The sequence below is a fragment of the Platalea leucorodia genome (assembly GCF_965183815.1).
Source record: "Platalea leucorodia genome assembly, chromosome: 6".
NCBI lineage: Eukaryota > Metazoa > Chordata > Aves > Pelecaniformes > Threskiornithidae > Platalea > Platalea leucorodia.
The window spans coordinates 19,097,017-19,122,939 of record NC_138828.1 but is presented as its reverse complement, the minus strand read 5'-3'; the positions used below and the strand labels follow the sequence as shown (position 1 = coordinate 19,122,939).

At 47.2% G+C, this 25,923-nt stretch overlaps 2 protein-coding genes across 3 annotated transcripts; both read right to left on the bottom strand.

Annotated features, from left to right (window-relative positions):
- Positions 1–231: 231 nt before the first annotated feature.
- Positions 232–3,777, bottom strand: LOC309591902 (placenta-specific gene 8 protein-like; the record flags this gene model as incomplete). 2 transcript variants are annotated; one of them, XM_082314801.1, is made up of 5 exons in its annotated part: positions 3,671–3,777; positions 1,864–1,992; positions 1,517–1,641; positions 639–742; positions 232–367 (listed from the first exon to the last, which is right to left on the bottom strand). In XM_082314801.1, coding segments are annotated over exons 2-5 (345 nt in total). In that variant the 5' UTR covers positions 1,979–1,992; positions 3,671–3,777. The 2 variants fall into 2 exon arrangements, with proteins under 2 accessions (XP_082170927.1, XP_082170926.1); XM_082314800.1 differs by lacking the exon at positions 232–367 and having other exon boundaries at positions 635–742.
- A 12,464-nt stretch (positions 3,778–16,241) lies between these two features.
- COQ2 (coenzyme Q2, polyprenyltransferase) lies at positions 16,242–24,889 on the bottom strand (the record flags this gene model as incomplete). Its single annotated transcript, XM_082316400.1, has 7 exons — positions 16,242–16,710; positions 19,415–19,603; positions 20,051–20,184; positions 21,094–21,179; positions 21,413–21,534; positions 24,175–24,341; positions 24,676–24,889. The coding sequence occupies 7 exons, from the start codon at positions 24,887–24,889 to the stop codon at positions 16,555–16,557; spliced, it is 1,068 nt and encodes a 355-aa protein (XP_082172526.1). The 3' UTR covers positions 16,242–16,554.
- Positions 24,890–25,923: the final 1,034 nt, after the last annotated feature.

Sequence of the window (25,923 nt, the reverse complement as noted above, 5' to 3'; positions counted from 1 at the left end):
CCAAGGAGCACAAGTCACTTTTCCAAATTTTACAACTTGGATGAGCAACATCAACTCCTCCTATGTATTAAACATCCTTTCTAAAAGCTGACTGAATAACAAAATAATAGTGAAAATCTTTCTCTGCAGTGGGCGCAGATAAATCTCAGGACCAGGGGCTGCTGAGACGGATGGAGAGGGAGAAGGATGAGTGCTCTCAGGCGGTGCAAGAGTCACACACACACACAGGCAGGAAGGCAAACTTTGCTGTTTATTCATGATGTAACTCAGGGAAGGAGGAATCAACCGTAATCAAGGCAAACCCAGCCAGGGCAGCAACAACTCCTGTCCACGGTGGCTCCGCAGGGCAGAGTGAGGACAGCAGCATCTGCAACGGGACAGGAGAGGAGGGTCAGGGAGCAGGGCTGTGCCTCGCCACACCGTGTCTGTCCCCCTAGTCCTTCCCCCCCGTCCTACATGAGGTTTCCAGCAACATTTTGCTGCAGGACAGGTCATTCTTGTCACCTGTCCATGGCCCTTTCCCCACTGTAGCAACCCTGTGTCTTACGTCAGTCATTGGCAGAAGGAGAAACTCCAGGAAGCCGCTTGGCTGTGTACAGCGGCGGCTTTATAAACCAGTGCCAGCATGCCCTGCTTACCAGAATGTGCCCATCTCCCTCCTCCGGTTGATGTCTCTCTTAATTTGGCAAACAGAGCACACGGGGCACCACATGGTGACACAGAAGTCAGAGCAAATGGACCCCTGTTAGGAAGAAATCGGGCCAAGAAAAGGTTAATCACATTCCACGTCCTTTGTTTCCCGGCTGGCTGCAGCATCCCAAGTAGCAGGCACTAAAAACTATGGCTGGCGAGCTCCCACGCAGTGGAAAGGAAGGAAGGAGCCCTTTCTGCAGGGTGCAGATAACTACTTACCTTTCCGCTTCCAAGGTTAAGACTTGGGGGAAAAACGCACACCGAAAGAGACAGCTTGGGCCAACTGGACTTGGGCCACCATGGTTTGCACTGGTGATGGCACCAACACCCCCCCTTCCCCATGGGAAAAAAACATTCCACATATGTAGTGTATGCAGATGTCCACCTTTCTCCCACATCTGATTACAGATCTTCATCTGTGTAACCGACTTAATCCATTCTTTAGTCTGCCCACAATTATCTCAAATCTTTCCCATCTTTTGAAGACTGGGGATGGTGTGGGCAAGCAGCAGCCGAGGCTCCGTGAGCTGCTGTGGCTGACGGCAGCTGCAGGCAGGACATGTGCCCCCGGCAAAGGGTGCTGGTAAGGAGCTGTGTCCCATTAATGTGCGTTGCTGGACACCAGCCCAGGGATCAGCGCAGCCAAGGGCGTCCCAACCCCTGTCCTGTGCTCCCAGCACCACGCAGGATACAAAAGTGAAAAAAAGGGTGAGCGGAGAGCGCTGCTGCCCTGTGCTCATCCCCGATGTGCAGAGAGAGGGGCCGCGGGGGCACCTCATCGTTCAGCCTCGCAGCATGGTGAGGGGGCGGGTTAATCACTGACCGGGATGTTGTATCTGGTGCGGTAGAGGGTCCTCATGGCCACGCTGGTCCCACACAGGCAGCACTCGTTCATGTCCCCAGCCACTTGGCAGGCGAGGCAGGGAAAGCAGAACATCCCACAGCAGCCTGGCAGGGGGAGAAACGAAGCGGCGGGTGAGGCTCTGCCTGCCTGCCCACCCGGCACTGCTGGCATCACGGGAGGAATGGGGAGGACCAGGCTACATGGCTGTAGCTATCGCACCACCGACCCGAGCGGCAGGGGCGAGAAAAGTGTCCCGAGAGGGCATGGGACCGACAGCAGCATGTCACTGCCAACGGCTGGGAGACGGGGCCGCCCGAGGCACTCACAGACGCTGCAGTCGGTGCAGCAGTCCATCAGCCCTGTCTGCCACATGTTCCTCGAGGCAGCGGGCGCAGCCATGACGTACTGCGGCTGCATCGTCACGACGGATGGGGTGGCCATTCCTAGTTGCTTTTCTGAAAGAGACGGGAGGGTAATGGGACAGTTAGTGAAAAAACTGCAGTCAGTCTGATCCCCCAGCCAAGCTGGTTGCCATCGTTCTTCAGCAGGCGGCCTTTTGCCCAGCTCCCTTGCTGCCACTAGAGGTGACGAAGCGTAACCATATCTTACCTGCATTTGTGTCTTTCCAAGGTTTTTGCATTTTTTGCCATTTTATCCAGTCTTCAAAATAGCATCAGGCCATTGACGTTCCCCACTCCACCCCAAAAAGGCTTCGCTAGCGCTTAGGCACAGTTCACCAATTTCCCTTATGCCAAGCCGGGCTGGGCAGTGAACCGAGGTTCAAGCCAGTGACTCAGGTATTTCAGTTGTTGAACTTAGCATATTTTACACAAGATTTCTTTGGCATGGGTACAAAGCATGCTGGAAGCATTTCCTTGTAAAAAAAGATGGGTTCTATGCAAGAGAAAGACTGTAGAAAACTAGTATCTCCGGTTTCTTGTCGGAGAGAGCCAGAAAGGCAGAAACTCAATGCTATGTCCCAAGTCTGAACCCCAGTCCTTGCCTTCCTGCAGTTAAGCAAGAAAGTAAATCTGGAAAACCAGTAAGCCTCAGGTCTAAAAAAAAAAAACCAACAAACAAAACCAAAATCTCTGTGCTCCTATTCTCCCAGCAAAGTAAAAGACAGCACAAAACATTCGAAGATAACAATTGAAAGCAAGTTTTGCCCTGAGGCCAAGTTCTTCTAGTTATGCACAAATAGAAGAAAGGGGAAGAAAAAAAAAATAGGAAAAACTGCCTGCTCACATTTGTTGAGACTTTTTGCTACAAATTGGGCTTGTTGGTTTTTTTTCTTCTTAGAAATAGCAGCTTGGCAAAGGCAGAGCCCTGCTGCTGGGTGGTCAGGCTCCTCCCTGCGCGGTTCCTGAGCTCAGAAGGCAGAACAGAAACTGAAATGAAGGAGATGCTGGCGGGGGGCACCCTCCCTAGCAATGGAAAAGAAATCAAAACCTAAAAGCAGCATGTGGAAAAGGCTGAAGTCACCGTTTAGAAGGAAGAAGGATTCAGTCACTTGAACAGAGAGAATTGCTCTGCAAAAGAAAACAGGCTCCTGCAGAAGTCCCGCCGCTGGCTCCCCGGGCAGCCAGAGGCAGCACCGGCTGCGTGTCCGGGGGGAAACCGAGCACCCACTGCCTCCGACCGCCTCCCTCTGCCAACCCACAGCAATACTACCGGCACATGAGAAACCTCCCTGCTTTCTACACCCCTACAAACGCACGGTGTTCCATACACGAGTATTATTCACATGCTTTCTTCTCTCTTAGCTGCAAACGTTAATGAAGAGATTGCAACATTAAGATGCTCTTGTCACCAGTAGAGCACCCCATTGAAAAGGACAGCAAATACACAGGGAGACCAGGCAGCAACATAGAAAAGCAACCGACATCCAAGCTTCTGGCAGGACAGCAGCTACATCCAGCACATCCTCAGAGCCTACCAGAAAACACATACAGCTAAGCAGCCTTGCTAAGAGCCTCTTAAAAGCCTCCCCCCTTCCCCAAGTAGGATTTGCCATATATTTTGCTTTAAAGTAGGTACCTGGCAGGAAAAAAATAAATCTCTACTTTTGCACTATTATCCCACTCCTCCCAGGCTAACAAGTTTTTACTATTTCCATGCTTTAAGAGAACCAACCTTCTGGCGAGCAGCCTCTGTCAGTGTAGGCTTCCTTGCTGGCCGGGCCCCTGCACAGGGAGGCTCTGGGGAAGATGAAACTAAACTTTGTCTCACTCTTCAGGCTCTTATTGGCAGCCAGCAGTGAACAAGTATAATGGTGGGAGGTAACTGGAGGGGGAGGTCAGGGGCTGTGCAACTGCAGGCTTAACACAGGCGCAGAGCGCTTTTTTTTTTTTTTCCCCCCTCCTTTTCCCAGAACTAAATCATAGACTGCTATTTATCTTTTAAAAAAATGGTTGCATGTATATTGTCTTATTCCTATAACTCTGTGTACATGTGGTTGCTGTTGCTTGGGTGAGAACAGCTCTGAATGATGTGCATTCGTTGGGATAGATATTTTTCCAACATTTTTCCCCAAAGAAAAAGCATACTTCTCAGATCCCAGACCAGACTAAATGAAGAGCACCTCAGGGTGCTTCACGCTAAGCTTTTTCCCTTTCCTCAAGACAAAGGCTTCAGACGAAGGGGTTGTGCAGATCTGCTTGCTTTCACAACCAGGCTTGGGTGACAGCAGATGGGCTGTGTGGTGGCAAAAAGGGGGCCACGGCCGGGGCTCCTGGGTGACCGAAATGCCCCAGCCTGCTGCCGCAGAGGGCAAAATAGGATGCTCTCAGCCAAAGCCAGCGACAGCTAAACCCACCTGCATCGGGGGGTGGCTCCCTGCGGGCCGGCACCCTGGGCCGTGGCACTGCGAGGGGGGAAGCCCCCCGCCTGTCCTCCTCCACCTCCATTCAGCCCCAGATAAGGAGGCAGCGGGATGCGATGGTACCTTTTGCTTTTAATCCTCTCCTCCATCTGCAGCAAGTGTGCTCCCTGCTCCTTCTTAAGGATGCATTTGGGTTCTCATTTCTGAATTACACCCCATGTGGAGGCTTTCTATAAAAATTAGGCTGATTCCCTAATGATGTCCTGGTTTCAGCTGGGATAGAGTTAATTTTCTTCTTGGTAGCCGGTATGGGGCTGTGTTTTGGGTGTAGGAAGAGAACAGTGTCGATGATGATGATACACTGATGTTTTGGTTCTTGCTAAGTAGTGCTAAGCTGTTGCTAAACAGCTGCTAAGTAGTGCTCAAGCTGGTCAAGGACTTTTCAGCTTCCCCTGCTCTGCCCGGTGCACAAGAAGCTGGGAGGGGGCACAGCCAGGACAGCTGGCCCAGACTGGCCCAAGGGCTATGCCATACCGTATGGCGTCATGCCCAGTATATAAACTGGGGGAAGAAGGGGGGGGCGGGGGGGGAGACATTGGGCGTGATGGCGTTTGTCTTCCCAAGTAACCCTTATGCGTGATGGAGCCCTGCTTTCCTGGGGATGGCTGCACACCTGCCTGCCCATGGGAAGGAGTGAACGAATTCCTCGTTTTGCTTTCTTTGCGTGCACGGTTTTTGCTTTACCTATTTAGCTGTTCTAATTTATTTTGCTTCGATTATTAAACTGTTCTTATCTCAACCCACGAGTTTTCTCCCTTTAACCCTTCTGATTCTCTCCCCCATCCCACCAAGGGGGGAGTGAGCGAGCGGCTGCGTGGTGCTTAGTTGCTGGCTGGGGTTAAACCACGACACCTAAGTGCTCATCACAAGCCACGTAGCCCAGCTATTGTAAAATTAACTGAGTCCTTATCATTCACGCATCTATTTCCTTCTATGAGATACTAATATTTACTATTTCTTCACTAACATGCCCCAAATATTCAACTGCTCATGCCCTGTGCAAGTCACTGGCCATTTTGGATCCGCTTCCACATTTCATAGAGAAGCTGTGACACCAGGACAGCGGTTTTTGTTTCCCACCATGATGCACGGAGTGTGCAGAGAGCACAGAGTGGGTCTGAGTGGCTGCTTGCCCAGGAGCAACACAAGTTCAAAGCATCCCATGTGAAGTGCTGATGGCACGTTCCCCTTCTCTCTCACCATCGACAAGAACAAGGGAAGGAGAAGTTTGGGTTAAACTGCAACTTACCAGCTATGTCAACAGGCTGGGATTTATGCTGCATTAAGTGGAGCCTTTTAGCAATAGTGCTGCTGAGATAACAGCGAGCCGTGCCCTGAAATGCTTCCCTTGGCTTCCAACAGCTCCAAAGTTTAACTGCAGCTGTCCCTGCTTTATGATGGGGCTGCCTGGCTGACCCCTGGCTGGATCGTACTTGGTTTTTTTTAAAAAACATTGCAAGAAGCTGCAGGAATTGAGGTTTGCAAAAAGTTGTAGTTCAGCAGATGCTTTCTAGAAGAGGAGATACCTGACATCCCACCGGCTGGCTAGGCTAGGCTCATGCAAAATGCCAGCTAGAAATGGGAAACTGAAATGCATGGTCAGCATGGGAGATAACAGATTTAAAAAAAGGTCATCAGCAACATTTTAAGGATTTTAACAGTCTGTCCTCTATTCAGACCTGGGGTGACACTGACTGTCTGAGCAACCAGGCCCTGCAAGTGCTTTTCTTCTGCAGAAAAGCAGCCCACTTCTACCTGCAATCCCGGTGCATCAAAGTGTAACTGCCCTTCGTCACCCTGAGAAAATAGCACCATAAACACCTACCTCAGGTCATTCCCTTCACTCGGCATTTGTCAGACGAAAAACCCTGCAAAAATCTCACCAGTGAAATCAGAACACGAACTCCTGAAACTCGCAGCAAGAGCACCACCCTCGCCCAGCGCCGGCCAGGAGCGCCCGTTGCCTCCCATCGCAGCCACCGTGGTTTCTGCCCAGAGCTCACCATGGGGCCTGACCGGGGCTCTGCCGCTGGCTGGCGGCTGCGGTCCTCTCCGTCTGCGGCTTCTCCGGGCCTGTGAAGCAGCGCTGCAGGAAGATGGGCAGTCTGCTGCAAAGCACACCTCTCTTAGCCACAGCAAGACAACAAAGAGCAAAACGTCTCAATAGCTAGGAAGAAAGGCAACACGCTAACAAAACCAAACCTGTAATGCTTCTTTCCACACAGTAAGGATAAAAGATTATTTCCAAGCAGACAATGGAAAAATTCAGCTGAAATGAATATTCACCAATTTAATGTGTATTACAGTAAATGCAATTTTGATAAAGATTCAGGAGTACAGATTAAAAAAAAACTCCTTTAGCACATTTTTTGCTTCCTCTGCAGAGAACAAAGTATAAATTACGCGGTCTACCATTGTATTTTACAGAGAAGTGGCAACCAGAAAATAGTTTATTCCATTTTATGCTGATGCCATCCATATAGAATCATAGTATCATTTAGGTTGGAAAAGACCTTTAAGATCATCAAGTCCAACTGTTAACCCAGTGCTGCCAAGTCCACCACCACACCATGTCCCTAAGCACCACATCTACACGGCTTTTAAATACCTGCAGGGATGGAGACTCAACCACTTCCCTGGGCAGCCTGGTCCAGTGCCTGACTACCCTTTCAGTGAAGAAGTTTTTCCTAACATCCAACCTAAACCTCCCCTGGCACAACTTGGGGCAATCTCCTCTCATCCTATCCCTTGTTACTTGGGAGAAGAGACCAACCCCCACCTTGCTACAGCCTCCTTTCAGGTAGTTGTAGAGAGCCATAAGGTCTCCCCTCAGCCTCCTCTTCCCCAGGCTAAACAACCCCAGCTCCCTCAGCCGCTCCTGATAAGACTTGTGCTCCAGACCCTTCACCAGCTTCGTTGCCCTCCTCTGGACACGCTCCAGCACCTCCATGTCCTTCTTGTAGGGAGGGGCCCAAAACTGAACACAGCACTCGAGGTGTGGCCTCACCAGTGCCGAGTACAGGGGCACCATCACCTCCCTGGTCCTGCTGGCCACACTATTCCTGATACAAGCCAGGATGCCATTGGCCCTCTTGGCCACCTGGGCACACTGCTGGCTCATGTTCAGGCAGCTGTCAACCAACACCCCCAGGTCCTTTTCCGCCAGGCAGCTCTCCAGCCACTCCTCCCCCAGCCTGTAGCGTTGCATGGGGTTGTTGTGACCCAAGTGCAGGACCCGGCACTCAGCCTTGTTGAACCCCGTACAGTTGGCCCCGGCCCATTGATCCAGCCTGTCCAGGTCCCTCTGCAGGGCCTTCCTGCCCTCCACAGCAGATCAACACTCCCACCCAACTTGGTGTCATCTGCAAACTTACTGAGGGTGCACTCGATCCCCTCATCCAGATCCTTGGTAAAGATATTACACAGAACTGGCCCCAGTACTGAGCCCTGGGGAACACCACTTGTGACTGGCCACCAGCTGGATTTAACTCCATTCACCACAACTCTTTGGGCCTGGCCATCCAGCCAGTTTTTCACCCAGCAAAGAGTATGCCCATCCAGGCCATGAGCAGCCAGTTTCTCCAGGAGAATGCTGTGGGAAACGGTGTCAAAGGCCTTACTAAAAAAGGCCCCGTAGACAAATGCGAATGTTCCCACCTGATCTCTGTACTATTTGAAACAACTCCATCATGCAACTTAATACACTACCACAAATGAGCAAAGCCACCTTCCCCAGCATGCTGCCTCGTGCTTCTAGTTACACAAACCCTGGCATCTCGAGTGGCGAGAATTGGGTTCGTTTGCAGAGGGTCCGCTGTAAGCCCACTGGTGTGCAGGTCGGGGGGGGCTGCCTGGCAGAGGAAGGTGCCTGGGGGCCTCTCTCCAAAGCTCTGGTCTCACCAGCCCTTTCAAGAGGCAGAGTAATAACCCCAGGGTTTCAACAGGGTTTTGTTCCAGACATGGAGAAGGACTTCTGTGTCTGAAACTTTGTTTTTTCCCCGATGTCTCAGCTGGTTCAATGGAAGAGCACCTCTCCCCCAAACCTTGCCTCCTTCCCACAACTTGGAATGACCCAGGCGAAAGGAAAATCCCTGCAACTATAAAAGCTGGAGGAGAAAGGAGCTGAGCAAGTGCTAGGGGAAATTTTCACAGCCTTTAGAAATACGGCTAAAAGGGTCAGGTTCACATCTCACCAAAACCGAAGCGACTGCAGTTGGTACAAGGAGAGAGTTGTTCCCTGCCCGCGTCTGCATGTCCCCCGTCCCTCCCACGCCAGGGACACCGCACATGGTGGAGTGGGTCTGCTCGGCTGGCTGATCAGACAGAAAACGGCGCTGGGGTTATGGCTGGGGGGGTGCATTACCACCAGGGCAAGCTGCCTGAACCCCTTGTGCCGCAGACACCCAAACACGAAGTCCAGCGCACAGCGGGGGGCTCACGGCTGGGGCCAAGGGCATCACCTGCTTTGCAGCAGCTCGCAGCCACAGCACATCAGACCCAAAGGAAAGTAGTAGTGGAAGTGGTTTCACATCCATCTGCGGTCGCCTGCTGGCTTGGGCAAAGGTTTGTTACAAGAGACTTCACAAAGCCTCGCTGAGCTTCTGCTTCATGCACTCGTCGTCTGATCTTTCTCACCATCCTTTCAGCGGTGCCACTCTTCCTCCAGGTCCCTCAGATTTACCAGACAACACCCTCTGGGAATCAAACTTCATCTCAGGAGCTCACGAGGTAAAAAACAACCAAGGTAAAAATCAACAATTAAATCAACCCCCTTGTAACAGACTAGTCCAACTCATTAATTTTGTAATCTGCTACTTCATTAGTTCCCTAATTCACAAATTCACTGACTCACACCTGCGCACAAGCAGAAGAGCTACCAGAGGGTGCGAGTGGAAGTCCTCCTGTCCCCATCCCCGTTCCCACGTGGTGGTGGGAAGCAGGAGAACCGCAGCAGTCCAGCTGCTCTTGGGCTGGCTCCAGAGGCTTTTTTGGGTAAGCTGACCTGTGTCTACCTTCCAGCTTGGACGTGTGCTCTGTGCCATTTCTACAGCCTCCCAAGAGTTTTATCCCAAGCCACCAGCTGCTGCCACCACGCTGCAGGGGATGATAGACCTTACCTTCTCCTGTCCCTTGTGTCTGGCATACATGATGCCTTTGCTTTAACCTGATGGTGCTGCTCCCAGTATACATGAGGTGCGGCGCGTTAGCCTGACACCTGAGCAAGAGCTGAGTGAACAGCCACGCGTGATGCATCACGAAGTTAATCCAACATTAACCAACATATTGGCAGAATGACATCAAACACACTTTGCAACAGAATTTGACATGCAACAAGTACTTTTTAAGGGTATTGATGTTACTTAGTAGAATAAGTTGTACTGTTGATTAAAAAGGGCCTTGACTACTGTCGTGGTTTAATCCCAGCTGGCAACCAAGCACCTCCCTCCCCCCCCCCCGGTGGGATGGGGAAGAGAATCAGAAGAGTAACAGTGAGAAAACTCGTGGGTTGAGATAAACACAGTTTAATAGGTAAAGCAAAAGCCGTGCACACAAGCAAAGCAAAACGAGGAATTCATTCACTGCTTCCCATGGGCAGGCAGGTGTTCAGCCAGCTCCAGGAAAGCAGGGCTCTGTCATGTGTAACGGTTACTTGGGAAGACAAACCCCATCACCCCAAATGTCTTCCCCTTCCTTCTTCTTCCCCCAGCTTTATATGCTGAGCATGACGTCATACGGTGTGGGACATCCCTTTGGTCAGTTGGGGTCAGCTGTCCCAGCTGTGTCCCCTCCCGACTTCTTGTGCACCCCCAGCCTGCTCGCTGGTGGGGTGGGGTGAGAGGCAGAAAAGGCCCTGACTCTCTGTAAGCGCTGCTCAGCAGTAACTAAAACATCCCTGTATTATCAATCAACACTGTTTTCAGCACAAATCCAAAACATAGCCCTGTACTAGCTCCTATGATGAAAATTAACTCTATCCCGGCCAAAACCAGCACAACTACCTAATAACAAAGATGCTTTTTAAGACAGATAGGAGAAGGCAATCTGAGAGAGAGTTGGACTGGGAGAAATGATGTGCAAGAGGGGGAACTTACGTGGCTCCGCACCTGCTGCATGTGTGTGAGCACAAGTCCTCTTCAGAGAAGAGCTCTCATAGCAGCTCCCTATGTGTTTAACCTCCAGTTTTCTGAAGCACCTTCTGACTTACCTTGGCATAAATCAATTAGCACTGAGCAGCTTGAACTCTTGAAAGCAACTTTTTGGTCCCCCCCCTGCATTGCCACTGATTTCTTGAGCAAGGCCTGAAGACAGCGGACACAACAGTCGCCGCCTTTTCACCCACTCCATAGCAGATGGCTTCCTTGTACAGATGTCCCAAGATCTCAGAGGACCCCTGACAGTACAGCAGCTCACGACTGGGCTGAGAGACATAGGAAGGAGTGCGAGGACACTCCCCATCCTAGCCAGCGTACGAAAACAACCAGGCCACTGGTCCCGGGGTTGCGCTGGCAGCGGGCCAGCTGTGGAGAGCACCCTCGCCAGATAAAGACCCAATAAGGGATAAACCTGCGGTTGCCAGAGCCCCGCTTGGGGTTGAGCACCTGGGTCTTTATCACCTGTCACCTGGGAGAGGAGGTGTGCACTGCAACACCAGACCTTCAGCCTGTCCTTTACCCCACCAGGAGCAACCTCAGCCCCATCAGCTTCACAACCTGTGCTTACACAGCCTTGGCTTTCTGCCCTGGGTCTTCCCCCCAAGCAGGAACGAGACAGGAGACCTCCCAGCTCCTCCGTCTGACAGATACGGTCAGCGCGACACCTTTTCCAGTCACCTGTCACATGTTTCATTTGTTGCGTTACTGCATCCGCTGTGTGGTGTCACGCATGTGGAAGTGCGTTGGGGGGGAAAGCATCAAGCCAACACTAAGCAAATAAATTCAAGGTCTCTCCCAACCAATGCTTAAATAAAGCACAACAGTAATGCAGGTATTGCCAAAAAACACATTATGGTGTACATAAAGTCTGTGCTTTCCTTCGTTTTTCTCTCAAATACTTCTATTTCCATTTCTATATTTCCTGAAAAAGTGGTTAAGAGCATGACAGCATTTGGGGGAAAATAAGCTCTGATGAAGCTGGAAAATCTGTTTGACAAATATTTGGCCATGCTACAGCATGACAGCCAACACAAAATGCACACAGGTCTTTCTATTAAGCAGCCACTTCACACTGCTGAAGTTTCTCCTGAAAACAGTCCCCTTGTGCTATGCGTGTGCTATTGCCTGAAGGGTTAACTAGGAGATAAAATTATTTCCCTTCAATATGCTTTTCATTTAGAGCCGAACAATACTTCGATACCAGTCCAGGAAAAAAAACAAGGTACTGTGGAACGGACATGCAGTTGCTTTCTCCCCCCCAGCCCTCACAGCAATTGTGTTCTCCTGGTATAAACATTCAGGGGTGGGTTTTGGTTTTGTTTTGTTTCGGTTTGGTTTTGTTTTGTTTTCATTAGGGCAGGGATTTCCGCTCAGTCTTCCAGAAATCAAAGCTGTATCAAAAGTTTTGAACTTCACATTTGAACGCTGTTTTTTGTTGTTGGTTTTGTTCTGGTTTCTTAACTGTATTGGACCTCCTCCTGCTCAGCTCAGACAAAACCACATGTGTACAGCTGCCTGGCTGGGGACAGGGGTGTGGGTTTTTTTTAAACACCACCATCCAAGAAAAGAAAAGTGCTGTAAAACCAACGAGTTTTTTTGCAATTTCCTTTGTCATTCTGGCACTGTACCTAGCACACACCGCGTTAAAATTTGCTCTGGCCTTTTGTCTCCGTCACAAACTACAGGGAGGCACTGCAGGGAACTCACCTCTCCCGTATGCCAGGAGCCTTCAGCTAGTACTGAAACTTCACATTATCCATGGCCGGTTAACATCCACATTTTTTTCTCATCAGCTTTGTTTTGAAGCTTAAATGGATCTTCTCTCCTGGTATTTGCACTGTGATGTGTTTAGAAACAAATTAATGGCCCTTTCCCTGCTTTCGCCAAAAGGAAAAAACAAAGCAGCGCCCACAAAATACATCTCTCACTTCTGTTTACCACACCAGTCTTTCATCGCAAGGGTTGTGCTTTCAGCGTCTTCCTTGAATACCAGCTATCCACAATGCTGTGCTGGTACAGGTGATGGGTTACCTTAATTTTCAGCCAGCTTTTTAGCGACTTCAGCCCACAGGGTGCTCTGATCTTTCCACACACTGACACACCTTTCTGACTTTGAGTCGAGCCTCCTTTTAGTTCCCATGTCCTGCTGCGAGTGTCTGGTGCTGTGCTTGACCTACTGAACTGGTAAGCCCCTGTTGGCCAGGCTGCCATCCGGCCACGCTGGCCGTCCCATGTCCTCCAGCCCACGCTGTTCGCACACCACAGTTCCTGAGCTGTGCATGCAGTGCCTGCATGTCCTGAGCTATGCCTGCAGTGCATACTTTTCTGAAATTAGAGGGAGGGAAAAATCTGACCCCCTTGCATTAAGGATACCGTATTTACCAAGAAATACATGAATAGCAAAATCCAGGCACAATTTTCCTTGGATGACCCTATGGCGAGTCCCTCCCCCTGGCAAAGGTGAGTGTGAAAGCTCCCGCCTGCCACTGTCCCAAGCAGGCGTCTGAGTCAAAGACCCAGCCCCACCACGAAGGGCTGCCGATGCCTTGGCAACCCCTCCCCGTATCACCGCAGGAACTAGCACCCTACCTATGTACGGCTGCTCCTGGACAAAGAGCTGGTGTTGCTTTGATACACCTTTCTACAAAGCACAATGGGAGCGCACAAAGGCGAGCGTTCGCGTTGGTTACAGAGTTTTCTGTTTCGCCGAGCAACTCCCAGTGTTTCACGTTGGCCTTTGCAAGGCACATTTGACCTTCCTGCTGCCTCCGAAAGCATTCGCTATCTCAACGTCCTGTGGAGGAACATTTGGAAACGGAAGGGGAGGAAAAATGCAACATTTGACACTGGAGGAGAAAGTTCCTGAGGACGCTGTTTATTTGTGCAAAAGCACACTAGCTAATAATGAAGCTGCTGCTTAGAGATAGGTGTATTTGAGAGTTTAACAACAGACTGTATCTAAATACAGCAGAGTGTCTTTGTGAAGATTTGGAATAGAATAGCTTGGGAATGGAAGGAGAAGATATGTACATATATCTGCCAGCAGATACAAACAGGGGCTTAGCCAGAAGTAGTTCAGCCTTCATCTCTTCTGCACTTGAAAAGTGATTTCTTATTTCTGTGTATTAATCATAAAATGCTCACGCAAATAACACTCTCAGTATTAGAGCCTAGAACCTAAACCTTCCTTCATTTTTCAGGCAATGAACCTAAAATACAGCTATGGCTTATCTTTGTAAAATGCATTTTGAGATTAATTTGGACATCTCCCCCAAAAAACATGCAATGATTTTCAAGTTTAGGACATGAGGACTGTTTTGAAACTTGAATTTTTACTCTATTTGGCTACACCTTCTTCTTTCTCTCATTACAAGACAAACGCTTGTGACAAGTTGTCATCAGACAAAGGACACCAGCAGGTTCAAAGGCACTACAAAATGTGAGCTCTACCCAAATCTAAGCTACTTAAAGACACTTTAATATGTTAAAAATGGATGAGTAACTTTTGCCACAACCTCTCTAAGGCAATATTACAAGTATTAAGAAACTGCTCCATACTAACTACATCACAAGACTTTTATGTTACTAGTAAATGCCTTACAACCAAAGTTCAACACAAAGTTGGATGCATCCAATTGTCCCTCTACAAAATGCAGCTTTGTCACATAATTGTTCAGAAACTTACTATTCTTCATTTTTAAACTGCTTTTCTTCAACTTAACACTTCCTCCACCCCAAAATTAGAAACCCTATTTAATAACCATTTCTGTGTAAGGACCAAGGAGGTCCTAAAAGCAGTTATGCCTCCTAACATTTTCACATATTTCTATCTTACATGGAGCCAGGATGAAAAATCTACTCTTTCTAATTTGCTCAAAATATATTTGACACTGCTGGTTTAAGTAGTAAAAGAAAAAACAACTTTACAAGGTGTACATTAAAAAGAAGTAGTTCCAGCCCCAAAAAGGATCTTCTGCGACCAAAGCCATTGATTCACTATATGCTTTCTCATTTCCCTGCAACAGGAACTTGTTTGCCTCTTCACCATCATGGGTAATGCAAAACTACAGTTAGGAAACCCTGAACGCATGGCTCTGGACTGCAATGTCTCTCAGACATACCGGTTTAAATACCCTTAAAATATGACACCCATCTTCAGAGCTGTCGTGGTTTAACCGCAGCCAGCAAGCAAGCACCACACAGCTCACTCCCACCTCCCTGGAGGGATGGGAGAGAGAATCAGAAGAGGAAAAGTGAGAAAACTCATGGGTTGAGATAAGAACAGTTTAATAATTGAGATAAAATCAAGTAAAATAGTAGTAGTAGTAATAATAATAATATACAAAGCAAGTGATGCACAATGCAATTGCTCACCACCCACCAACAATGCCCAGACTGTCCCCGAGCAGCAGTCCCCCCTCCTGGCCAGCTCCCCCCAGTTTTGAGCATGACGTCATATGGTACGGAATAGCCCTTTGGCCAGTCTGGGCCAGCTGTCCTGGCTGTGCCCCCTCCCAGCTTCTTGTGCACCGGGCAGAGCATGGGAAGCTGAGAAGTCCTTACTAGTGTAAGCACTGCTCAGCAACAACCAAAACATCAGTGTGTTATCAACATCATTCTCATCCTAAATCCAAAACACAGCACTACACCAGCTACTAGGAAGAAAATTAACTTTATCCCAGCCGAAACCAGGACAAGAGCTAGAGCAGTACGCAGCCTTATTTTTGGTGCGACTGCACGCACAGTTGTGCCCCACCGCTCAAGGAGCAGAGCAGACAGCAGAGAGGGTTGTTGGAATACCATAATGAGTTTGGCAACCAAATGCTTTGCATCACCGAACCACAGTCCCACATGCAGGCACAGGCAAAGCCACCTATGGAGAAAAGCGCACCTGCGTTGCCTACCAGTATGTAAACTGAGATAAACTCCACTGTATCGTTTTCCTAGAACAGGCGTGTCTGTTGATCCTTCCACAGAAACTAATTCCAGAACACGCCATACAAGCTCTTTAACACCATGAGTTAAAGAAAGGTTTAACTACCATGCAAATCATGTAACTGAGAGAGCTTAAACCAGTTGAAAATGTAATCGTTAGCCTGTAGTTGCTATTTTTATGGTTTATAGGCATCCTCCTATAAACAAGTTCTTCCTGTAAGACTACGAATAAAACCAGTAGGCGTAGATCAAAATGAACAGAATTAAAAAATAAAAATAAAAAATGAGGAACACTTTGCATGATGAATTTGTAGCTCAGGGTCATCCACCAGTCACGCACACTTTGCAATAGCTCTGGGATGCTCTATTTTTGTTTTAAGTCAGTAGTCTGTGTTCAAATCATTCTGGATAAATGAGCTCAGCTCACTCTGTGCAGGCAACTTTACAGAAGCCTGTTCTTTTCACATGAAAAGGAACCAGTGCCAGCAATCACAGCAAGAGCAAAAGGTAATTTTATGTACTTTTCTGTTGGTGTCTTATTCTGGACCTCACACACTCAGAGAGTCCTGACTGCTTCTAGACATCTCAGGATAAAAATTGTTATTGCAATTCTTTCACGCAACAAGTGCTAACTCAAATTGAAAATTATTCATGTAATAAATCAGAACACCAAACACGTACAGCCAGATTTTATTTACATCCTGAACTCACTTTGCAATTTGCCACGTGCTGTCACTAAGAGACATCTGTTTCATATAAAATCTTGGGCTCACAGTCTTGAGAGCTTGACAGAAGTTTGCTTGTACTACACAGGACCAGCAGAGCAGCTTCACTTGTCGAAGCTTCTATGAAGGTTGAAGTCATTTAAGGGTAGTCAAAACTGATATTGTAGGATAATCTCATTTGCATGTTTTTAGAAACCAGAATGTTTTCACCAGCTTTTATAAACAAACAGTATAAAGCAGCTATAGTTATGTCAGAAGTGTTTTCCTTCTTACAGTACTTACATTTTAGCTGGACTAAAATATCAGTATTTATAGTAATTTCAACTACCTGTTTTCTAAAGGCTCTTCTACATTTTTTGAGTCTTTTTGTTTCCACAGATTTCCAAGCACAATCCCTATGAAGAGCAGAACTCCTACAGTACGATTCGAAGCAAATTTCTTCCAACAGTCTTCAGGTTTGTCTATGTCCAAAGTGTAAATCTGCAAAAGCACAGTATAACATTCTAGCATTATTATTCTATAGACTCATAAATATTTGACACATCACAAAAAAACACAAAAAGATCTGTAACTTCAAAAACTGAATCTCAAATTCTAAAGTCCACCTTTACCTCCACAAGAAACAGGAATACTCTGGGCTTACAAAGAATTTTTTGCATAACTGGCATCTATGTTTGACTTGACAGATTTATTCAACATACAGCAGTGAAGTCAAGGATCACATATGAACATGATTCCCAGACCCTCTCAACAAAGGACTGTATAAACAGCCTGGATACTGGTGTTACTGGTTTGATATTTAAAAATGTAAAAATATCTGGGCATGTAAATAAGTCTTTTTGAGATTTTCCTCCGTAGGTGGCCACCTAATTCTTCAATGGGAACTTTAAATAAAAATAACCCCCCCCAAACCTTCCTGCACCTTTAAATCTCTGCTGCAAGGTGTTGCTCTGTGTTTCAGTAGAGCCAGCAGTGAATCAGGCTAACTGGAATGCACAGGATGGTGCCCAGCCCTGCCTAGTCACACAGCGCTGGTTTAGCCCAGTCGCTCTTAGCCATGTCCGTTCAACTCTCTTGCAAAAAAGAACCGAGACACCTGCAACAACAGCTAGAAGCAAGGCTTGCCCAGCTTGGCAGCTGTCTGCTGTGAGTCACAACTGAAGGTAAGAAAAACCACACAGCGCAGCAAGAGCAAAGTTACTAAAAAATATTTCCGGAAACAAAACTTGGTGCAAAAGTCTTAAGAAGGATGACAAGAGGAAATGTTAAGCAAAACAAGTGAAAGGATTAATAGAAAAGTACCCCCCAAAACCTCAAACCTTGCAATTCAGCCTCTGAAGAAGTCAAAACCGAACGTATCCTACTAAAAGAAGGGAAACCTTCCCTGGGAAACCTGATCCTCTGCCATCTGCAGTTGTAGAGAGGCTACAGGGCTGGGTTCTGATCAAATAACCTGAAACATTGTCCACAAGCTTCTAAGACATGATGTTACCCACGCCCTTGAAAACCTGTCAGCCCTTCAAGCACAGGGAACTGAAAACACTGAGCTGACAAATAAAACCCAACAGCGGCTAACCCACAAGACAGACCTTCAGAAATGCAAAGCAAATAAAAGATGTTCTTTTTCTGTCAGTGAACTTCTCGCGTGGGATAGAAATTTGACATCTTCATGACCCAAATTCCTGTGTCTCAGGCACCAATTTAACGAATTAAGGAAAACCTACCCCTCATGCAGCTTACTCAGCTTTCTAAACTCAATTAAGTTCAGAAATCTTGCACAAGAAGATAAGCATGACAATGTTTAGGCAGAACTAAAAGTCATCACTCAAAGAGAAGCTACTCTGTGGCACGCAGAAGAATGCTGCTCTTGTGACTTTGGCACTCTACACAAATGTCGTGCGCTCTTCACCACTTGCATTCAATAGGTCTGCATTCTCACTTATCAAAACCTTCCCTGCAGGAAAGTAATTTCCATTTGTGCCAGAACTACAATGTAAAGCCTCTGACAATACAAACTGTAAATGATTATGCAGCGGAACGTAGTATTCTTTCCCTCATAGATTTCCAAGCACAATTGCTACAAAAAGCAGTGGCTGACAAGTACCAGACTACATCATCACAAGAATTTTCTTACTCAGAGGTATGTTCAACATCCATCACCTGCATGAGCTCCCCCCATTAAAGTGTAACGTAAGTCTCATGTGCTTTATAGAGTTTCATGTTAACCACAGACTTAACTTCTTCACTGATGGTTTTACTACTTGCAAATTGCTTTGCTATCACTCACCTATCAAGACCAGCAATTAATTTTCATATAGACTGACCTGTCACTACAAGACTGGGCAACACAGTTGCTTGGATTCAGAAAGTAGAGTAACAAGATCCTATCTATCTGCTTCATTTACTGACAAAGCTAATTTCTTTCTGTTATTCATTAAAATTTATAAACTAATACAACTGCAAGACTGAACTGGACTGTTCTCTGCTATAAAAAGAACTGTGAATTAGAACTGTCAATTACCATAAAATTATAATATTAACATCTGCTACAGATGAACAAGCCACAGAAAAATTTGTCATACTGTCAGATCCCGGACTGAAGCTCCAGACCACAGTACAGAATAATTACTTAGATGTAAAATTAACCATCTCTGAGAGACAGAACATGCAACATTCATTTTTCATACAGCTACTGTACAGCATGTTATTAAAAAAAGCCTGCATGTGTCCTTGATACTATACACCATATGATATTTTAAAGTGAGCGATCATAATATACATCAATTGCAGTCTCAGATCATATGCGCCAGACATAGCAAGAGCTGTATCAGAACAGTAAAAACTGCACAATCTTGCAGGACATTGAGGTGGATCTAGCTGCAGCCGCTACTGGAAGCGAGAAGAAAATCATTCCCTTGAGATCACAGCTTAACCCGAGGCAGTTCTTTTGGTTAGGAACAGATTGCAAACCAGTGCTCTATAGTCTGTGGACCACTGGAGGTCTCTTCAAACAAAAGGTCTGCAAACCGTACTTAAGAGAAGCAAGCTTATTGTCAGAAGACTTCAGTTCCCTTTACAGGAATTGGTTTTTTTAGGTAGTTGGCAAATTGATGGGGGTTGAAAAGCACTCTGATTTCTTATCAAGAATTTCCACATGGAAAAACTATAAATAAATCCATCAAACCTGGTGTGCTAGGTGAGCCCCTATGGCAGCCACAGCTGAGTAATATGGGAACGTCTGGTTACAATTCATTCCGGCCACGCACAAACTCAGGAGCATTGCAAGGCTGAAGCCACTGAGCCACTGCTTCGTATCCTCCTTGAACTGTAATGCTGTTGACTTCACGCCGATGATGATGTCGTCCCTCTTATCCTAGAACGAAAGGGTGAATTAGCAAAACGTCCACAATCCAACTGCCGCTTCATAAGAAAAATAAAAAGGGGGACCTTGCTTAAGTTTCCAACGCTGCTTATTAAGTACCCAATTTAAGTGCGTTTGTAGGTCCCTACATTAAAATTTAAATTAGCTTGGTCCTTAGAGCTGCTTTAGCAGTCAAGAGCTAATACCAACGTCTCAGTTTATTTACACAATTCAAATGCATAAGCACACAAAGTGCATTATACTTCCAGCTTTCTACCCGATATGTAAAACATTTGCGAACAGCAATAAAAGGTCCAAGGGCCAGGGTGTCTTTGGTGCTGTTTTAGCTCAGCTGAGGGTGAAGAACTGCAACAGGTTAGTACTGCTGTTTGACAACAAAGTTGTAAGTTAAATACGCAAACATACACAGATATCTAAAATTTCCCACTGTTACTCTACCTGATGTGCATAAATGGTATCGTATACCAGCGTCCACATTACTCCGGCTAAGTACAAGGGCAAACACACAGACCACTCACATGACCCTCTGATGGCAGACCAGCCAAGAAGGGCTCCCCAATTAAATGTAAGTCCTAAAAACATAGAGAGAGTTAAAAAAAAGAAAAAAAGTTACAAGATTGCCAGGAGCAATCTCAATTACATGTATAGAATTAAATATTACTTGTTCGAGTGTGTATCGTATCAGCAGCTTTTTGTACAATACTGGCATCTCTTTTTTTCTACCACTTCTTTTCAGTCAGGTAATAAATACAAGTAATTTGACGTTAAATACTCTGGACGTACAAGGAGAAATATGTATAGGCACACGTTTTTCCCCAAATTAAATTTGACTTAATTAGCACAGGGAAACATTTGCACAGTATTATTCCAGTGTACTCAAACAAGGGATCTAAAGTTAAAACGTAAAGTCTAAAGTAAAAAAGTTAGATGTCAGTATAACAAAAGACGCCAGTATAACTGACTGCAAAAGAGTGCACAGCAGCCAACCATGGTACTTCAAAGCTGAAAATGTCAATTTCGGTTGAAAAAGCTGAAGGCAGCTGGAATGTGAAGGCCAAGATACAAAGATATGTTTTAGTAGCTCAACCTGAAATACAAGCACCATCAGTTTCTGCACAGGAGTTATTTTAGAGGCTGAAGACTGAAATGCAGGACAAATGCATGCTTAAGAAAAGTTTCGAGATAACCCTGAAACTAAAGCTGATTCTCAAATGACAAATATTTATTTTCTCCCTCCCCTCACTCTGTCAAAATAAGGAACTGATTTTTAACCAAAAAAAACCCAAACTCAAACATCAGCTCTTGTATGTGTTATAAATTGTTTAAGAAGCTTCTGGCACAACAGAACTTTGTCTATAAGGTATTCTTATTTGAATATAAAGTTATAAAAAAATCAGATTGCTGAGGTTCAATTACTAATTTGTAAAACACCCCAAAAACTACATCTATAGAAAAAAATAGTAAAAATATTTCCAGCTCACCCAGAACTAACTGTGGCCAATACGTTATTCTCTTCATCAGAGGGTAGGTGATCACAAGAGACAAAGAGGCCGCTCCCAGAATGATACTGTAAAAAGTAGCAAGAGGTTTATTGTTTGCCAGTCTAAAGATCACAAGATATAGTGCAGCATTACAGGAGCTGTACATAGTACTGAACTAATTCTTTTACTTTCAAATAAAATTCCACGACTAATAACCTCCTCCCTCTGCCCCCAACACCTTTTCTGCTGAAAATCTCTGTGCTGAACTGTGGACCCAGAATCAAATTTAAAAAAAACAAAAGATAAATTTATACGTCACCTATAGTAATTCAGACACAGAAGCACACAAAGCGCCAAGCTAAGCTGTCCCCCAAGAAAAATGAAGGACTGAAAAGTGGAGATATCTCCAGCTGCCAAGGGCCTACTTGCTGTCCTCGCAACCTAAAAATGGAAAGAATAATGTTAATACCAAATGCAACATAACACATTCCAATGTATCAAATCCAACACAACACATTCCAATGTATCTTAAAACTAAAAGTCACACCATTGGCATATAAGCGGAAAAATAAACAGAAACAGGTCACAGAATGTAGCAGACAGGGTTCCTTCAACAATACAAACCTAGCATATCATCACGGACGTGAGCTGTATTTCTAAGCAGCAGCGCTCATAATAGAAGCATGCAGGCTTTAAAAACTAGAGCAGAAATAAAGCGCCTCTTGTGTGCAATGAGGCTGATTAGAAACACTGTAGACATCTTGTATATGAACTTTATTACCTTAGGGGGGGAAAAAAAAATCAGACTTAAAAAGTTGTGAGCTAACTATCACAATTTCGAGCAGCACTTCTGTGCTTAAACGCTTTGAAGTGATTACCATGTAAAATACCGTAAAGATGCAGGGCTCCTCCAGCACACATAACCTTTGTTAGTAATAGTGAAAGGACAAGTAATTTAATCCTCATCGGGATACAATGGAGTTTAGAAACTCTGTCTGGAACAAGAAATCATACAAGGCAAACTGAAGGAAGAAACAAATATCAGAAAAAAGTTAAACTGAAATGTATGGTGAGTTACTTGCCAAAGGTGACCATTGACAAAAAAAAAAAAAAAAAAAAAGGACAAAAGTTGTTGATGAAAACGGTATAAAGTCTATTCAAAGACATTCAAAAGCCAACTTTTTACAGAATACTATGTATGTATAAAGTGTTCTGCATATGCTTTAATAATGTGAATTTAAATAAACTTTTAGTTTGTTCTCCCCCCTGAAACAGGTTATGTTAAATGTCAAATACTGCTTTTGCAATTTAAACATGCACTTAACATCTTTGTGACCAATTCCACTGCACGTCGTAACCAAACATGGGGTCTTTCATTTAAAGAAAAGAAAACATTTCCCAAATAATCAGTAACATAAAATCTAAAACCCCAGACAACCATCACCAACACAAGTCAATATCCTGCTCTTGACCTGGCCTCTATGGCACTTGTTTTGAAGCTATCCTTTTAAGATATTTAAGAAAGAGCTGCGATGGGAATTTTCAAAACTTTACATCTAACCGCATCCCATTAATGCATAAATGAATGAATTATATTGAAAATGCCATCTTACTAATCACACACCCAACCTTGTAAAATATTTTTAGCGTTATGTTGTTGAGAATAACCTCTGAACCCTAAACCATCCAAAGCTGCCATAAAACTTGTACTGATTCATTGCCTACACAACAGTGCTATACAAAGAACTTCACACATCAGATTGGCTCATTATCCGGTCTCTTGCCGATTTTGATTGAAACCCAAAACCAGAGGAACACTATAGGAACAGAAAACAGGACAAGCAAACAGTGACGCATCACCAGGATACTCCCCTCCAAGCCTGCACCTGTGCACATTGCAACATCTGACACTGGGCACTGCCTTTTGCTTATTTCCCTCTTCTGAACAAAAGGGAGACAAAAAATACAACATAATACAAGAGGATTAGCTCAGGGTTGGGCACGATACTCTTAACAGCCATTCTTATGTTATTATGTTATGAAGAAATTAACAACACTCAAGGAAACTCTGCTCCTGAAAACTAAAAAAAAAAAAAAAAAAAAAAAAAAAGAAGTGGTTCTTGGGTAGATTGTTGTTGTGGTTTAACCCCCGTTGGCAACCAAGCACCACACAGCCGCTCACTCACCCTGCCCACCCCCAGTGGGATGGCAGAGAGAATCTGAAGAGCAAAAGTGAGAAAACTCATGGGTTGAGATAAGAACAGTTTAATAATTGAAATAAAATAAAATATAATAATAATAAATTGTAATGAAAAGGAAAACAATGAGAGAGAGAGAGGAACAAAGCCCAGGAAAAACAAGAGATGCAACTGCTCACCACCCACTGACTGATGCCCATCCCATCCCTGAGCAGTGGTCCCCCCTCAGGGCCATCTCCCCCCAGTTTATATACTGGGCATGACGTCATACGGTATGGAATAGCCCTTGGGCCAGTCTGGGTCAGCTGTCCTGGCTGTGCCCCCTCCCAGCTTCTTGTGGGCAGAGCATGGGAAGCTGAAAAGTCCTCGACCAGTGTAAGCACTGCTCAGCAACAACCAAAACATCAGTGTGTTATCAACATAATTCTCATCCTAAATCCAAAACACAGCACTACACCAGCTCCTAGGAAGAAAATGAACTTTATCCCAGCCAAAACCAGGACAATCGTAACCGGCAAGTGTAACAAAAAAGTGTTATTTATTTTGTTCTGTCACGCAAAACAAAGTTGAAAAATAAACTTGTTCAGGTACCTCCTACAGCTGACGACAACTTATATTTTATCTTACACGGAGGTAAGTGTTCTAGAAGACTTATTACAGTCCTCCACAGAAAGTGCTTTACAAAATAAAATGATTTCTACTATTCTAGGAGGAAACGCAGACAAATTAACTGCATGCATCTCAGGTAGAAACACAGAGGAATTTCTGAACCTGGAGCCCTGTGCCTGCACTCAGCAAGGAATCACCGGTGATGAGCGTACTCGGTCAATTAACCAGCAATTCACTTCCCTAGGTCTTTGCAAGCCCACGGGGGTTTCTCCACCTTTTTGTCATAGTCGCGATCCCACATGTCATTGATGGTGCAGCCGGCTCCCCGCATGAGCACCGCTCCGACGCCGAAGAGGGACAGCGTGTGCCAGTCGGGCAGGCAGCCCGGCTCGGCCGCCAAGCCGATGCTCCAGGTGCACGGCAGGTACAGCAGCCACGTCCCTGAGGGGAGACAAAATCCGCGGGTGGGGTGAGGGGGGGAAACGAGGAGCGGGGGGCGGCGGGGCTGCCGCGGGGCGGCGTTGCCGGGCAGACACGCGGTGCTTTGCCACAACTCTGCCCGGGCGGGGGCGGGGTGGGTGTGTGCGCTACGGCCACCGGCACGGGGCCCCCGCCCCCCCCCCGGGGCCGGCACCGGCGGCGACCCCCGGCCCGCAGCGGCCGCCGCAGCCCCACGCGTCGCCATGGCCGCCGTGTCGCCACGGTGACCGCGTCACGATGGCCGCCGCGTCGCCATGGCTACGGCGCCGCCCCCGCCCCGCCCCGCCCCGCTCACCGGCGGGCTGGTGCAGCCGCATGAGGCGCAGGTAGGGCCGCAGCGGGCCCGGCGCGGCGCGCACCAGCTCGGCCGCCGAAAAGCTGAGCGGCCGCGGGGGCGCCGGCGGCGCGGAGGGGCGGCGCAGCGGCGGGACGGCGGCGGCGGCGAGGGGCAGGCGGGCGGGGCGGAGGCCGGGGGCCCCCCGACAGAGCCGCGCCAGGAGGGCCGCCATCTTGCCGCCGCGCTTCCGGCGGGGCGGTGGCACGCGGCGCCGCGCATGCGCAGCGCCCCCCTTTCCCCCGCCCGGCTCCGTCCGAGGGAGCGGAGGAAACGAGCGAGGCTGAGGCGGGGCCGGGGCTGAGGCGGGCCGGGCCCGGGCGTCCCCGCCTCCGGGTCCCCGGGGCGGCCGTCGCGCCTCCTCGCCCGGCTGCCGTCCGCCGTTTGCTGCCTCGCTCCCGGGAATCGAAACTGCGGCGGCGCTGGAGCAGCTGTTTCCCCGCAGGCGGCGGGGCCGGGCAGGTATCGGCAGGAATCGGGCTGCCCGGGTCCTGGCGCGGGCGCGGGCAGGGGCAGGGGCAGGGCAGCCACGTCTCCTGGCAGGGGAGGTGAGGGGGGCCGGAGCTTGGCCCGCCGTCGGCTCCGCGCCGTGAAGGCTGACAGCAGCCGAGGGGACGGGCGGCAAAACGGCGGGAGGCGCGGATCTGGTGGCTGCTGCGGCCCCCGGTTACCGTGCCTCAGCTCCTCACTGAAAGCACGGGTGCTGTTTTTACTGCTAAATTTCTTCAAAGCCTTCCGTGCTATTTGTCGAAATCCCATAGGTGACTGTATGTCATCAAACATACCATCAAGACATACGTGTTCACGCGTCAGCATATGGCTCATCTCCCAAACCCTTCCAGACTATAATTAATAAACATTTCTGATTTCATGGATGGCCTTTGGATCTCTGCCCTCGTTCACTCAGTTCTCCCACCATCACCAATATGTGAGTTACTGCATAAACCGGGGAGAGGGGGGAGCTTTTGACAGAGCCGTAAAAACTTAGCCTTGCATGGCATCGTTTCAGTGGTAAAATGTCCACAGATTTGCTGCTGAAAGATTCCTTGGAGAACTCGGTGTCCCTGTAGTGTATAACTTTGTCTCATTCCACACTTCCTTCAGCTTGAACGGCCGACACACTGGCAAAAACCAAGGGAAACCATTTTGAACTTCAGTTTCCCAAAACGACTACTTTTTGGAAGTAAAAAACCAGTGTGATGGAGAAGT